Source organism: Gavia stellata, chromosome Z, assembly GCF_030936135.1.
Source record: "Gavia stellata isolate bGavSte3 chromosome Z, bGavSte3.hap2, whole genome shotgun sequence".
Classification (NCBI taxonomy): Eukaryota; Metazoa; Chordata; class Aves; order Gaviiformes; family Gaviidae; genus Gavia; species Gavia stellata.
The window spans coordinates 56,232,999-56,248,329 of NC_082637.1; the positions used below are offsets into that span (position 1 = coordinate 56,232,999).

Genomic DNA, 15,331 nt, shown 5'->3' on the forward strand with positions numbered 1-15,331 from the left:
TCCAAATCTGTCCCTGTCTAGTGTGTCAACTTGGACAAACTGGAGCCCGTGGCCACAGAAGTCCGGCTTATAAACAAGTCGTTGGAGCTTCTGGATGAAAGGAGGTTCTGGGCTGGCATAGTCTTCACTGAAATAGCTCCGAACAGCATAGAGCTCCCTCAACATGTGAAATACAAGATACGCATGGACATTGATAATGTGGAAAGGACCAACAAGATCAAGGACGGGTGAGCCCTGACATGCTGCCTTATGAACCATTTCTTATGAGGGATGTGGTGATGAGGATTTCTAACAGAAAGATCTTGTTCCTCCATGCAGGTACTGGGATCCTGGCCCCCGTGCTGATCCCTTTGAAGACATGCGCTATGTTTGGGGAGGCTTTGCCTACCTGCAGGATGTGGTGGAACAGGCCATCATTCGGGTGCAGACAGGCACGGAGAAGAAGACAGGAGTTTATGTGCAGCAGATGCCCTATCCATGTTACGTGGATGACATGTATGTATGCAGGCTGCTTTGAAAGCTCCCAGGAGGGAATTTATGTCCCTGTTATCAATGGGGGAGCAATCTCTTTAGTGTTCCTAATCCCTGGAATTAGGGATTTAGAATTGGAATTAGGGCACCTGCATGGAGGATTTAGAATACGTAATGACTTGCAGAGTCCTTCCCAGGAGAAAGGACTGTCTGTACAGGACATTCAAATACAAAGTGCCTTCCTGAGATCTGCCCGTATCCACAAACCCAAAACAGGCAGAAATAGCACTGGGGAAAAAAGCAGAGACCTAAGCATGGGAGAGTGGGAAGGGGACAGGTGACAGCAGTCCCCAGGAAAGCCAGGTCTCTGCACCCGCTCTTCCACTGAGTGACAGTTGCAACTCCAGCTCCCACTCCAGGCTGGTGATGTGCTCTAGACCTGTCAGGCTTACCTCATGGTGAGACATTGATCCTGTGTTGTGCTCTGCACATGGGCTGCTTTGTGCAGTGAAGCGTTAGCCATCACCATGCTCTGCTAGCCCTTGAGCAGTACCTGTAGTTGCAGTGATGTTTCTCATCCTGTTCTCCTGGCTTCTTTCCTTCCTCCTCTCAGATTTCTGCGTGTCATGAGCCGCTCCATGCCTCTCTTCATGACTCTAGCCTGGATCTACTCAGTGGCTGTCATAATTAAGGGCATTGTGTATGAGAAGGAAGCCCGGCTGAAGGAGACGATGAGGATTATGGGACTTGACAATGGCATCCTTTGGCTAAGCTGGTTCATTAGCAGCCTCATCCCTCTCCTGATGAGTGCAGGCCTGCTGGTGCTGATACTTAAGGTGAGTTGACTGGTTTGGTCCGTGGCAACAGAATCTAGAGTCTTGAGAGCCTGCTAAGCAGTGGTCTGCACTGGCACACTGGGGAGGAGTTAGTGTGGGTTGACCAGCAACTTTTTGGGAACAGGGTTTTGGAACAAAACGGAGCTGAGTGGCTGAAAACAGTGGGAGGGGCTGTAGTAGATCCAGTGCTCTTAAAAATGTGCCTCTGGTACTGCCCCACTTTTGAGAAGGCTGTTGTGCAAATTGCAGCAAGACTAGCCTCCCCTGAGCAGCAGCTCTGCAGACGTGCTTGTACTAGAGCGACCTTGGGAGAGCCCTTTCAAAACCTGATGCTCCTGTTCTTTTCCTGCCAGATGGGGAATCTGCTGCCTTACAGTGACCCTAGTGTGGTGTTTGTTTTCCTCTCGATCTTCGGTGTTGTGACCATCCTTCAGTGCTTCCTTATCAGCACCGTGTTCTCCAGGGCCAACCTGGCAGCTGCCTGTGGGGGCATTGTCTATTTCACGCTGTACCTGCCTTATGTGCTGTGTGTTGCCTGGCAGGACTATGTCAGCTTCTCACTCAAGATCTTTGCGGTAAGTCTTGAGGAAACTGTCCTGGGTACTGGGCCTCCACCAGTATGGCACTCAGCAGCTGTGCAGATGGACACTGATAACAAGGAGGGGAGGTGGCAATGGGAGGATAATTTTCCAGTGTAAGAGACTATCAGGGCTGGGCTTGGTGAAGAGGTTGACTGAACCTGCTAGGAGGGTTTTCTTGGTTTCGGTAGTAGAAGTAATTCAGCCAGACTAAGCTGCCTTGATCTCTGTACGCTGTGATGCTGTACCAGCAGATACACAGGCTGAAGGAACCAGCTGCCTTTCCTCTGCACAGCACTTCTTACCTGTCTGGAGAGGGTGGCTGTTCATGATCTCTTCCCTCACATAAAAGTCTAAAGAGCAAAGGAAAGAAAATAGGGCAACAAACAATTCCGGGTGGTGGTCCAGCAGAGACTTCAGTCCTTGCTTGTTTTTGGAATCAAGACTGAGTGTGCCGCTCCCTCTCTGCACATATGGTCATGCTCCTTGGACCTTTGACTTTTCCTATAAGGCTTCTGGACCAAGTCCCTTAGTCTTGTGCTAGACCTGAGCTTCCCAATTGGAGAGTGGTTGTGAAAAACTGAATGCATGTTCATGCCTCCCATTTGCAGAGCCTGCTGTCTCCAGTAGCCTTTGGCTTTGGTTGTGAGTACTTTGCACTGTTTGAGGAGCAGGGAGTTGGTGTTCAGTGGGACAACTTCTTTGAGAGCCCATTGGAAGAAGATGGCTTTAGCATCACCACATCTGCTGTCATGATGTTGTTCGACACCTTCCTATATGGGGTCATGACCTGGTACATTGAGTCCGTCTTCCCAGGTGAGGTCCGCTTCTGAGGGAGGATCATGTCTTCAGACTTTTAAATGGATCCTTTCACCCTACTCATTTGCCATTTGCAAATTGGGCTCATTTTTAAACAGAGATGCAGAAAGGTCGTGGAGGAAAAACACAGACCAGCATCACAGTAAGGTTGTTGCTGCTAATAGCAGTGACTTGCACAGCACCATTGTGGTGATGGCTGAGCTAGTCCCAGAAGCTTTGCTGTGCTTCAGCTGTTCCCTTCTCTGAACTGCTGAGTCCACAGACCCTGCTGCAGGGGAGGAGTTGAGAGGATCAGCACCACATGTGGCTGCTTGGCACCTTCCAACCCAGGGCTTTTAACCCTGAAGTGAGGTTTAGGGAAAGAAATGTCTCTTACCCCCAAAGTCTGACAGTGTCTTCATTGCGAAAGATCTCTTCTTACTTCTGTCTAATCTAGAGGCTTACTGGGGGTGCAGTACTTCCCTTCTTGTCCTGAAAGCCAATTTGAGAAAAGGGACAGATGCAGTCAGGCTCATGCAATGCTTTTCTCTTTAGGCCAGTACGGGATTCCCAGGCCCTGGTACTTCCCTTTCACAAAGTCCTATTGGTTTGGTGAGGAACCACAGGACAGGCAGCACCCTCATCCTGACCAGAAGGGACCTTCAGAAGGTAAGTGCTGGACACAGAGCCTTTCTGGAGTGTAGTCTTATGGTCTGCCATTTTGAAAGGGAAGTCCAAGGACAGCAGGACTGGCATGGCTAAGGTGAAATTGGTCATCCCTTTGTTATCACAGTTTAGGTGTGCTGATCAGGTGGGTGTATCCAGATAAACCCAAGGTACTTTGCCCACTTGAGTGCAGGTGGGTACTCCAGCCTCGTGGAGGTGAGAATTCCTCCCATTTTTGCTGACCCTGGTGATACTGGAGATCTCCAACTCCCAGATGAGTCCAACAGAAAGAGAAGTGCTAAAGTACAAATTCTGTGGAAGGTTCCTATTCCTGAGGAAGAAATGTGGTCAGTTCTTTATATAGCTCATTTCTCCTTGGATCTCCACAGACTTGGGGGAATGTGATGTTTATTAGAACTCTTCATACAGTTGCTGTTAAAACCTATAATACCTTTCTCTACTTTGCTCTGTTTTCTTTCAGTCTGCAAGGAGGAAGAACCTATGCATCTGAGCCTTGGTGTTTCCATCCAGAACCTGGTCAAGGTTTATCGTGATGGCAAGAAAGTTGCTGTAGATGGTCTCACACTGAACTTCTATGAAGGACAGATCACTTCCTTTCTGGGACATAATGGAGCAGGGAAAACCACTACCATGTAAGAACAAAATAATGTTTTAAGACAGTGGGAGAAGTGACTCAGAATACCACGGTTCCTGTCAATATGGTAGAGGTAGCTGTACAACCGCAGTGTGCAAGCTGGTGCAGACTAGGGTGCTCCACTGATTTCAGTGGAGCTCTGGTGATTTACCCTAGCTGTGCAGCTGCCTCAGAAGATGCACAGATACAGGGGACCAAAACTGGAGGTAGTGCAGTTTGAGGCTGTGCCAAATGAATCTGCTGGCAGCATTTTTTAGTAATCCATTTGTGATTCTTACTTAACAGTGTAAGGAAATGAGTTGGGACTGAAAAGAGGAGAAAATACTTCCTTCAAGCGGAGTCATGTGGATGTGCTTTGACCACTGTTAGAACCATTGGAGATGATTTTTTTTTTTTTTAAATCCATTAGTGAGATGTTTCTCAGACTACTTTCCTGATGTGGGAGTTCCCCAGAGCTTCATTCATCCATCCTGGCATGTGCAGCAGCCATTTCCTAGTGGTGGAACTTGCTTATGTATTGTGTTTGTCCTTCAGGTCCATCTTGACTGGCTTGTTCCCCCCAACCTCTGGTACAGCCTTCATCCTGGGCAAAGATATCCGCTCTGAGCTCAGCACCATCAGGCAGAACCTGGGTGTCTGTCCGCAACACAATGTGCTCTTTGACTTGTGAGTAGCTTCTGTGAGACACAAGGCTGGTGTTATCCAACAGGCATTTGTGTTGTTTAGGAGACAGTCGTGTGCTTTCAGCTAGGACAGTCCTATCTTTATCTGTGTGCATTGTGTGAGGTTGGTACAAGGACATTCTGTTTATTAGCACATTCATATGTGCTTGTGAATGATCAGCAAAAGCCTACGCTTTCATCTTTCACCTCTCAAATTTCATGGAGTAGATTTCTTTTAAGTAGGCCAAATGTTTCCCCAGTGCCTAGTGATTTGGGATGTTTGGGGTACTCTGTCAAGCACACTTAAAAGAGCTTTATTTATATTGGTGCTGAATAGCCACACCCTGAAATCGGGCTCAAGTTGATCAGAGCCAGGCTTGTAGCTCCTTCCTGAAACCTTGGCATTAAAAGATGTTTTCCTGAGCAAGCAAACTGCTTGCTGAAATACTAATGCAGGGGATGAATCCCAGCATCATGCTCTCAGCTGTGCCCTGAGCCTCCTCCTGTTCCCTAGGCTGACTGTGGAGGAGCACATCTGGTTCTACGCTCGGCTCAAAGGGCTGCCGGAAAAGAAGGTGAAAGAGGAGATGGAGCAGATGGCAATGGATGTCGGTTTGCCTCACAAACTTAAAGCTAGGACAAGCAAACTTTCTGGTAGGTCCAGCTGCTTTTACATTTCTCAGCTGCTTCCTCAGCCCCAGAAAAATTCTCATGGGTTTCACAAAGGCTGCATCATGGACCTTGGTTGGATCCTCCAATTAAAAATAGACTACCACACAATTAAGCACTTGAGGAAAGCAGTTATTTATTAAGTACCTAATCAGTATATCTTAATAAACTTAGCATAAGATAGTGTAAGATTGTTATGTAATGGCCATAACAAGTCACTCACTTTCTCTGAGTATTTTGTGTTTTTTTCCAACACAACATAGTACAGCTACATGTGATATGTGTTCTCCAAATGCTTACTAATATGTTTGGGGTTTATGGGTTTAGGTGAGAGTGGCTCAGACCATAATCTCCAAGTCCCTTGCTGTTTGTGAATCATATGTGCATCTCTTATGTGGACTTCTGCTTCTTCAGTTGGCATCCTGGAGTGTCCTTCCCCCTTGTTGAGGAATAGCAGGATTCCTGTATCAGTCTGTACCAGATAGTTGAGGGACCAAGACTCCTTTGTTTTCTGACTCAACTATCAGCACAGACTGCTTGTTTGACCTTGGAAGGGGAGAGCAGATGGCCACAGGTTGGCTTTAGTATTGAAGAGTGTAATATAATTCCTTGCTGCTGCCTCTGGCACACTTCCACAGGAGGGGTGTCTCTTGGGGCCCTATTTCTGCAGCTCAAGCTCTGGAGACCTGTGCTCCAGATCCTCAAATATGGTTAGGCCTCCAAGCTGGCGACTTGCTACTGCTGATGTTGAGATAGTATGATTCACTTATGGAAGGGCTTGCAAGGTGTGGTTTCCTGCGGTAGGAGGAGAGTTGGACTCCACTGAGGGATCATCCCCTTTCCTGAAGGTCATGGGACCCTGAAGGCCTGAAACAGTAGCAGTGCTTGGTCTTCTCGCTATGCACTTCTGCTTTCTCTTGGAGACCTCATTATTCACTGTGCTGCAGCTATTACTGTTGCCTTCATCTTTGCCTCAGCCTGAACACCTCTTTCTTCTTGTGCCTGTCAGGTGGCATGCAGAGGAAGCTCTCAGTTGCCTTAGCCTTTGTTGGTGGCTCCAAGGTTGTCATTCTGGATGAGCCTACAGCTGGGGTGGATCCTTATTCTCGCAGAGGGATATGGGAATTGCTCCTGAAGTATCGGCAAGGTATGTGGTCTTTTTCTCTACTCCTAATGAACGTGTCATGGAAAGCAAAAGAAAATCAACCTGATTCATGACTGTTCTCAAAACAGCAATGTGTCTTTGCAAATCTATTGTAGCTTGTACTGAGGAATGAACAAAGAGCATGCAGGACAAGGATGTTCTGATCTCTCATCTGTCTTTCTTTCTCATCCTATTCATGTCAGAGCTCATGAACAAAGTACCTCACTGGGTTGTGAGGGCGGTTAAAGTCAGAAATTCACTCTTGGTGTGCAGCAGTGTCCTGTTCTGCTCTGTGCAACCAGCCTTGCTGACATGAAATTAATCTGCCTTTGCTGAGCGTGACGAGGGCCTGCAGGGAGTGAGGCGAATAAACCCATGACAGCAGCTGTGAACCTCTTCCATACTGCTAGCCTTGTGCAAAGGAGGCTGGACTTGTGGCATCAACCTCCCATCCAACTTCATGGCAAGATCCGGATGACTGTGGCTTTGGCTTGGGAACATGGGTGTGGTTGACTTACCAGCAGTGTCTTCCCTTTCTTTCTTCCAGGCCGCACTATCATTCTCTCCACACACCACATGGATGAGGCAGACATTCTGGGGGACCGGATTGCCATCATTTCTCATGGCAAGCTCTGCTGTGTTGGCTCTTCTCTCTTCCTGAAGAACCAGCTGGGAACAGGCTATTATTTGACCCTGGTCAAGAAGGATGTGGATTCCTCTCTGAGCTCCTGCCGAAACAGCAGCAGCACAGTGTCCTATCTGAAAAAGGTACAGCTGACACTTCCTGCTCATATTCATTCTTCCTTCACAAAATCTTAGGCTTATGGGAATCAGCAGTTAAGATTTTACATGGTAGAATGTCTCAAAGAGAAATCCCTTACTCTTTTAAAGAAGTGTTACTTGCTTTTATAGGTACTATCCCAGATCATGTCTCGTTAAACTGTTGCATTGGATGTACATCTCCATTATAGTTTCTTTCAATGTCAGTGGTCCAAAGCTGATCGGAGAGATACAGAAGAGATGAGTGCACACTTTTGTAACGCTCACTTCTATAACTGTGACCTCTTACTTGTATTTAAGCCCTTTGCAGTGGTATATCACCGTTACTTTCCGACTCCTCTGTGGAGTATCCAGCATGTTGCAGCTTCTGGTTGGAGTTACCTGGAGTGTAGCATCTGGTGGGCCCCTTTTTGATGAAGCAGCAGGAAACAATGGTTGTCTTCTCTTTTGTGACCAGGATGACAGTGTCTCCCAGAGCAGCTCTGACGCTGGCCTTGGCAGTGACCATGAAAGTGACACACTGACAATAGGTGAGGCTTGGAAAAGAATGTAAGATTCAGTCCCAGTGCTGACATTGCTCTGTCTTTGACCGTGGACACCTGCCTTATCCTTGTGCCCCTGTGTAGCTACAGTCTTGGGACAATTATTAAATTCACAGAGATGGTATTTTTAAATCCATAAATACTGGAACATTTTTCTTTAGTGAGCCATTTTGGGTTCAAGCTGTCCTGAGATTTAATAACCAAAGATGTTATAGTTGCTAAGCCTGTTAGCAATATGTAATGCTTGCTGGTGAACTGTACAGTCATGACTTGCAGGGCTGCCAGTAGCATGTAAAAGTTCTCCCAAATTCTGCAAATGAAAAGAACAGCCAGCCTCGGGTCCAGGCTTTTGTCCAAGCTTGTGTTAAATGTAAAAAGAAACCAGATTTTCCATGGAAATTAGCTGCTTTCCAGAGATGTCCCATTTTCCCTCCTTTCCTTTCAGCAAGCCTTTTCAGACTCAGCTCTTCTTTCCACATAATGAACAGTAACAAGATGAACACCATCTTTTCCTTTTGGTTCTTCTAGATGTCTCTGCAATTTCAAATCTCATTACGAAACATGTTCCTGAGGCCAGGCTGGTGGAGGACATCGGCCATGAATTAACCTATGTCTTGCCATACAAGGCTGCTAAAGAGGGAGCTTTTGTGGAGCTGTTCCATGAAATTGATGACCGTCTCTCTGATCTTGGCATTTCCAGCTACGGGATCTCTGAAACCACCCTGGAGGAGGTGACTGAGCTGAAGATTCTCTTTTGACTTAAACTAGGCAAAATGAATCATGGCAGAATAAGAACGAGACGGAGTCTTGTCTTTTCCTGTAAACATTTATGGTGGGACAGGCAGCTTTGCCTTCCTCTCCAAAATGCCTGTTCTGCCCTGCTCAAGTGTGTGCTCATAGAAGCGTGGGTTAAAAACTGAAATGTAGTACAGGCAAGTGTAGACAGATCCTTTGTACTCAGTTGCACTTTGCTGAGATGTCATGTGAAGGTTGGCCCCCCATTTGGCTTCTAATGACTGTGTAAACACCTTTGAGGTATTTTTAGGGATGCTTTGTGCTGCACTTAACTGAAAACATACATTTCAGTATTGGAGACTGTGCTTTACAGAAACCACTTAGATGTATACCCTTGTCAGGCACGATTTTAAGGTTTGCTTCTTGTGGCTGTGTTCCAACTGACAAGTCTCCCTTTCTTTTATCACAGCGTGTCATGCACTTTATCCCCTGTTTATGTGAAACGTGGTTGTTTGGGTTTTTTTTTTTTGTTTTGTTTTGTTTTTAAAAACAATGTCAAGGGAAACTGATACCGTGATGGTGTCATTTACTGAGGTTGCCCTCTAGATCCTCCCAGTCCATGCCAAGCTGTGAAGGCCTTGGCTGCTATCTGCAATTTGAAAATGTTTTTTTTCTGGTTTAGGAGAGTCCATGGGACAAGCTCGACAAAGGTGCCTATTCAAGAATGAACAGGAGTGTGAGCACTTTCAGGCTAGGAGTAATATGGGATTCCCCAAATTTAGTAACTAGGCCTTTATCTGAGACATAAGAAAGAGCTTGTGTTTGAGATGCACTGAGAACTGAAATTGGAAAGCGGGAACAGCTGGTATGTGGTTACAGGCTGGCTCCTGGAAGCTGGAGACAAGCCACAAAGTCCATGTCCCCATCACACAGGGGATAAACCCTGTGTCTTCTGTTCTCGTGCTGCATCTGTCAGTCTTGTGCTCTGTCATGATATCTCCTGAAGCAGTCCCCATGATATTGGTCCCCTTCTAATTTTGACTGACACTTATCATTGCTTTTCAGATCTTCCTGAAAGTGGCTGATGATAGCGGTGTGGATGCAGAAACCTCAGGTGTGTGTAGTTGTCCCCTACAGTGTTGAAGGGGACTTCAGGGGGAGGTACCTTTTCGTATAGTGTTTGTGCTGCTTAAGCACAAGGCTGACCAAGCCTAGGTATTTCAGGAGTAAAATCTCAGTGCAGGGCTTAGCTCCTAGGGGAATAAAGGGTCTAGTGGGTATCTCAAATGAGGAGTGTCCCTGGTCTCACCAGCCTTGGGCAGGTGGCTGACCTTTGTGTATGGCAGCATGTCCAGCTATACAGTGACACATGCCAAGGTGTGACAGTCCCTGTTTCAGAATGAACTGGAACTCTGCTGTGCTAATATTTTTAATGACCTAAAATAGCTGTTCTTAGTATATTTAATCCATGTTTTTATATACTGTTACCTTCTCTTGATTCAGTGGTAGCATGTTTATTTTGTCATAGTGAAGAGTTTCTAGTGTTTGAGTGTATTGTGAATTACTTGACTGACACTATTGTCTACTCTGAGGAATAGGAAAAACTCTTGACAGGGTCAGACCGCAGTAGGGACCAAATTACTTTCTGAGAGCAGCTCACTGCACTAAGTGCTTGTGCCAGCGTTTCCTGATAAACTAGTGCTAGCAAATTGCACTTGGAGTCATATGCATATTAAGTGAGAGTTTTCTTACAGTGAGAGCAGCCTGCAGTTTCCATGGCTAAATCAAAAAAGTGTCCAGTGCACTGGAAGAAGCTTCTAGGACAGCGCACAAAAAATGGTGCATAAAACATGTGACTCTTGCAGAGTGACAGTCTTGGTTTTACTTTTACCCGCACTGGAGTCACTCCAGATCGGTTTGCAAATGGAAGACATGTAAAATGAAAATTATATTGCTTTGGTTTTTCTGGGGCTAGTTGGAGATTAACTGAAGCAGTTCAGCTAGTCACAACTGTATTATTTTCAGACGGGACATTGCCAGCCAGAAGGAACAGGCGTGTGTTTGGAGACAGACAGAGCTGCCTTCGTCCATTTACAGAAGATGATGCATTTGACCCTAATGATTCAGACATAGATCCAGGTATTGCTGGGGCTCAAGCCTGTTTTCTTCTTGTGGACACTCTTTCATATGATAAATACTGCAGATCATAAGGCTGAGACTGCCAAAGGAGTGGTGGTTTATTTGCCTTTAGGAGTAGTGGGCAGTGCAGTATGCGCAGCCTGCTCAATCCTCCCATCAAGGCTCAGAGAGATAAGGGTGAAAATATGTTCATGTGAATTTCTGTTGCTATCTCTGCTCACCGCTCTCTTTTTTTGATGGGTGAGAGTAGCTGCTCCAGCTGTCACCCTGTGTCTCCAGTACAGAAGTGCCCAGAGAACATCTCTGTGAGCTTTTCAATGAGGGTCATTTCTTCTTGCTAGCAGAATCCAGAGAGACAGACCTTCTCAGTGGCATGGATGGGAAAGGATCCTACCAGATGAAGGGCTGGAAGCTCACCCAGCAGCAGTTTATGGCTCTGTTGTGGAAGAGGCTGCTTATTGCCAAGAGAAGTCGTAAGGGCTTCTTTGCTCAGGTGAGAGCACCCAACATGTGCAGGGTCCCTCAGTGGGGATGGCCCTGGGCCGTGCATTGTATTCAGAGTTGAAGGTGGGCAGAAAACCTCAAGGGAATATGGATAACCAAAACTGGTCTTCACTGCAGATCTGAGCAAAAGGGGACCTGTGCAGGTGAAAGGAATTACATGATAACCAAGTAGTTACAGTATTCTTGCACAGCAGCTGAGGTTCAAATCCAAATGTGGTCTTCAGAGCAGCATTTGGAGGCTGAATCCTCTGCATTCAGTGAGTGCCCTGACTGAATGCCACGACAGATATTGTATTGGTGTCTAACAATGCCTTGGTCTAAATAGCAAAGACCTTCCTGGGAAACTTTGAAAAAGTTTTGATCCATTAAGTGACTCACATGTAGCTCCTGATGCCTCTGGGAACATTCACTTTAAAAAGGGCTTGCTCTCTCCTTGCAATTTCAGATTGTGCTGCCAGCTGTTTTTGTGTGTATTGCTCTCATGTTCAGCCTGATCGTTCCTCCCTTTGGGAAGTATCCCAGCCTGGAATTACAGCCCTGGATGTATGATGAGCAGTACACTTTTATTAGGTATGTTTCTTGTGGCCTAGAAATGGTGCTAAATCCTAGAATTCTGTTCTTCTCTGTAAACGTGAGTTACTGAGTTCCTTATCAGGTTATTTAAATTTGTTTAGCTCAGAAGCACATTTTAACAGAGTCCTGGTATTTTCTTTAGACCTTTAAATGCCAGCTCTAAGTACTGGCAAGGCCATATCCATTTCTGAATGGTGCTGTGACTCTAATAACACTATGCACAAAGACCAGGAGTGTGTGTGTGCTACTAGGCCAAGCATTCTTCAGAGGGAGATCTCCACCCACATCCTTTTCCTGAGCTCTTTCACTGTGCTCTCAGCGTTGCTCTGCTGCTGCATTTACTTGTGTGCCTATTATCCCACTGACATGATAGTGTGTCTCTGCTGTACCCACAGCAATGATGCTCCAGAAGATGCAGGCACTCAGAGGCTTTTGGATGCCCTTCTCAACAAGCCTGGGTTTGGGACACGCTGTATGCAGGGACACTCCATCCCGTAAGTAGAAACCTGGGCTGGGACGAGGAAGCCCAGCCATGGCTTCTGGTCACCCAGTAGATTTAGCCGGCTTTTCGGAATGATAATCATGCATGGCCAGAGCAGGATTGAAGGCAAAAGAGTTCCAATTACATTCAATTTTTCTGCTTTTAGAAAGTTACCAGCCCTCAGCATGGTGAGGGTGTGAGGTTTGAGTACAAGTCCTTACTGACAGAGATGGAAAGGAGACAGTCATCTCTCCCTCAAATTACTGTTTGGTCCTGAACATGTTGCTGTATGTTGTTGACTGTAGCTATTCCCATTCCACAATCCTCTGTTTCTAGCTGCACTAGAAACCTAGGTTAGCACCCCAACAAACACCAGCAGAAAGACTGGAGAGCCAGACAGCATTAGTGTTGTTTCCTAGCTCTGCCAGACTTGCTGCATGGCCTTGGGCAAATCACTGAAGATCCAGGCCGTGAGTGTAGAAGGGGTAAACAGAGTCCAGAATGGTGTATCTCTAGCCTGGAAGAATTGCCGCTCGTGTTCACAGGATGATGGGGAATGGGGCAAGGAGCCCTATGTGCTGGCCAGTGGTGGAAAGTAAGCTGTATCCTGCAAACAGACACAGGAACTGGGTTACTCCACCCATGGGGCACGGGAAGGAGGCTGCCCACTGATGCTTCCTTGGGGAAAAGCAGTATTCTGGTGCCTCAAAGTCATCCAAGAAATGACTGTCTGCCATGATCTTAAATCATAGAATATGTCAAGTTGGAAGAGGCCCGTAAGGGTCATCGAGCCAAACTCCCTGCTCCTCCCAGGACTACTTAAAACTAAACCGTATGACTAAGAGCATTCTCCAGATGCTCCTTGAACTCTGGATGCTGTGCATCCTGGGACTTACTGAAATAAAGCACTCATGTGCTGTGGAGTGAATGAGAAGAGGGGAGTGTCCACCACTACTCAGTGTTGGTCAACCTCAGTCTCTTTGGCACTGGGATCTGTTAGAAGCTGCAGAGCCTGGTCTGTTGCTCTGATCTGTTTGTGTCAGTGAGGTTAGGCTCCTTTGAAAAACAGCCTGCCCTTTCTAGGGACTGTGGTGTCTGTTATTTAAATGGCTTGCAAGCAAAGGCCATCATAGTTGTTTTAAAAACTGCATTTGCCGTCCCTCTTTCCTGACACAGAGACACTCCTTGCACCATGGGGCAGAGGGAATGGACCACCGCTTCAGTTCCAGACTCAGTCCTGGACATCTTCTTGAAAGGCAACTGGAGCATGGAGAACCCTTCCCCATCTTGCGAGTGCAGCAATGAGAAGATCAAGAAGATGCTGCCTGTGTGCCCCCCTGGTGCAGGAGGGCTGCCACCCCCACAGGTAGGAGGGAGCGTGGTGGTGCTGCGATGAGGAATGCTCCTGGAGCGCAGAGCAGCTGGGCGCGATTCTTGCCTGCAGCACTGCACACAGTTTGTTTGACTTGGCGTCTGTGTTTTCTGATGGGCGTTTATCTGTGTTTTCCTTGGTGACACCAGCGCGAGCAAGACACTGCTGACATCCTCCAGAATCTGACAGGCCGCAATATATCAGACTACCTAGTGAAGACCTACGTGCAGATCATTGGGAAAAGGTAGCTGTTGAACACATCCCCTCCCTTCCCGCTCCACCAAATGCTGCTCGCTGTATGGGGGATGCTGCACAGATTAGGAAAATTGGCCTGGGCAACCCAAACTCTGCTGCAAACAGAAAAGGTCTTGTCGGTCATGTGATACCTGGAGGCCATCTTGGGCATAGCGATCACGAAATAATAGACTTTTCGATTCCCTGAGAAGTAAGGAGGGGGGTCAGCAAAACTGCCACCTTGGCTTTCCGGAGGGCAGACTTTGGCCTGTTTAGGAGCCTGGTGGACAGAGTCCCTTGGGAAGCAGTCCTGAAGGGCAAAGGAGTCCAGGAAGGCTGGACACTCTTCAAGAAGGAAGTCTTAAAGGCGCAGGAGCAGGCTGTCCCCATGTGCCGGAAGACGAGCCAGTGGGGAAGACGACTAGCCTGGCTGAACAGAGAGTTTTGGCTGGAACTCGGGAAAAAAAGGAGAGTTTATGACCTTTGGAAGAAGGGGCAGGCCACAAGGATGTCTTGAGGTTATGCAGGGAGAAAATGAGAAGAGCCAAAGCCCAATTAGAACTTAATTTGGCTACTGCCGTAAAAGGCAATTAAAAAGTCTTTCTATATATACATCAGCAACAAAAGGAGGGCTAAGGAGAATCTCTGTCCTTTACTGGATGTGGGGGAAAACACAGTGGACCAATTGTTCTCAGGGTACCCAGACCCTTAGCTGGAAGACAGAGATGGGGAGCAGAATGAAGCCCCCATAATCCAAGGGGAAATGGTTAGCGATGTGCTACACCACTTAGACACACACAAGTCTAGGGGATGGGATGGGACCTACCCAAGGGTACTAAGGGAGCCGGCGGAAGTGCTCACCAAGCCACTGCCCATCATCTACCAACAGTCCTGGCTAACCAGGGAGGTCCCAGCAGACTGGAGGTTAGCAAATGTGATGCCCATCTACAAGAAGGGCTGGAAGGAGGATCCAGGGAACTACAGGTCTGTCAGTCTGACTTCAGTGCTTGGGAAGGTTATGGAGCAGATCATCCTGAGTGCCATCACATGGCATGTACAGGACATCCAGGTGATCAGGCCCAGTCAGCATGAGTTTGTGAAAGGCAGGTCCTGCTTGACCAACCTGATCTCCTTCGGTGACAAAGTGACCCACTTAATGGATGAGGGAAAGGCTGTGGATGTTGTCTACCTAGACTTTAGTAAAGCCTTTGACACCGTTTCCCCCAGCATTCTCCTGAGCTCATGGCTTGGACTTGTGTATGCTTCGCTGGGTAAAACACTGGCTGGATGGCCAGGCCCAAAGAGTTTGTAGTGAATGGAGTTAAATCCAGTTGGTAGTCTTTTCCAGAGCTCAGTATTGTGGCCAGTTCTGTTTAGTGTCTCAATGATCTGGACGAGGGGATCGAGCGTACCCTTAGTGAGTTTGAAGACGACACCAAGTTGGGCAGGAGTAGTGATCTGCTAAGGGTTGGAAGGCTCTTCAGAGGGATCT

General features: G+C 47.1%; 1 protein-coding gene across 2 annotated transcripts in view; it reads left to right on the forward strand.

Moving 5' to 3' along the window:
- Positions 1-15,331, forward strand: part of ABCA1 (ATP binding cassette subfamily A member 1) — a 79,313-nt gene that overhangs the window by 51,196 nt on the left and 12,786 nt on the right. The window contains exons 12-31 of one of the 2 annotated variants that reach the window (XM_059834142.1): positions 22-227; positions 319-495; positions 1,085-1,307; positions 1,661-1,882; positions 2,497-2,701; positions 3,239-3,352; positions 3,831-4,002; positions 4,539-4,670; positions 5,181-5,320; positions 6,345-6,482; positions 7,027-7,247; positions 7,717-7,789; positions 8,330-8,532; positions 9,602-9,650; positions 10,562-10,675; positions 11,017-11,168; positions 11,625-11,749; positions 12,148-12,246; positions 13,410-13,599; positions 13,755-13,849. In XM_059834142.1, coding sequence (XP_059690125.1) covers positions 22-227; positions 319-495; positions 1,085-1,307; positions 1,661-1,882; positions 2,497-2,701; positions 3,239-3,352; positions 3,831-4,002; positions 4,539-4,670; positions 5,181-5,320; positions 6,345-6,482; positions 7,027-7,247; positions 7,717-7,789; positions 8,330-8,532; positions 9,602-9,650; positions 10,562-10,675; positions 11,017-11,168; positions 11,625-11,749; positions 12,148-12,246; positions 13,410-13,599; positions 13,755-13,849 — 3,050 coding nt within the window. The remainder of the gene's footprint in view (positions 1-21; positions 228-318; positions 496-1,084; positions 1,308-1,660; positions 1,883-2,496; positions 2,702-3,238; positions 3,353-3,830; positions 4,003-4,538; positions 4,671-5,180; positions 5,321-6,344; positions 6,483-7,026; positions 7,248-7,716; positions 7,790-8,329; positions 8,533-9,601; positions 9,651-10,561; positions 10,676-11,016; positions 11,169-11,624; positions 11,750-12,147; positions 12,247-13,409; positions 13,600-13,754; positions 13,850-15,331) is intronic. The other variant, XM_009811835.2, reaches the window with a different exon arrangement.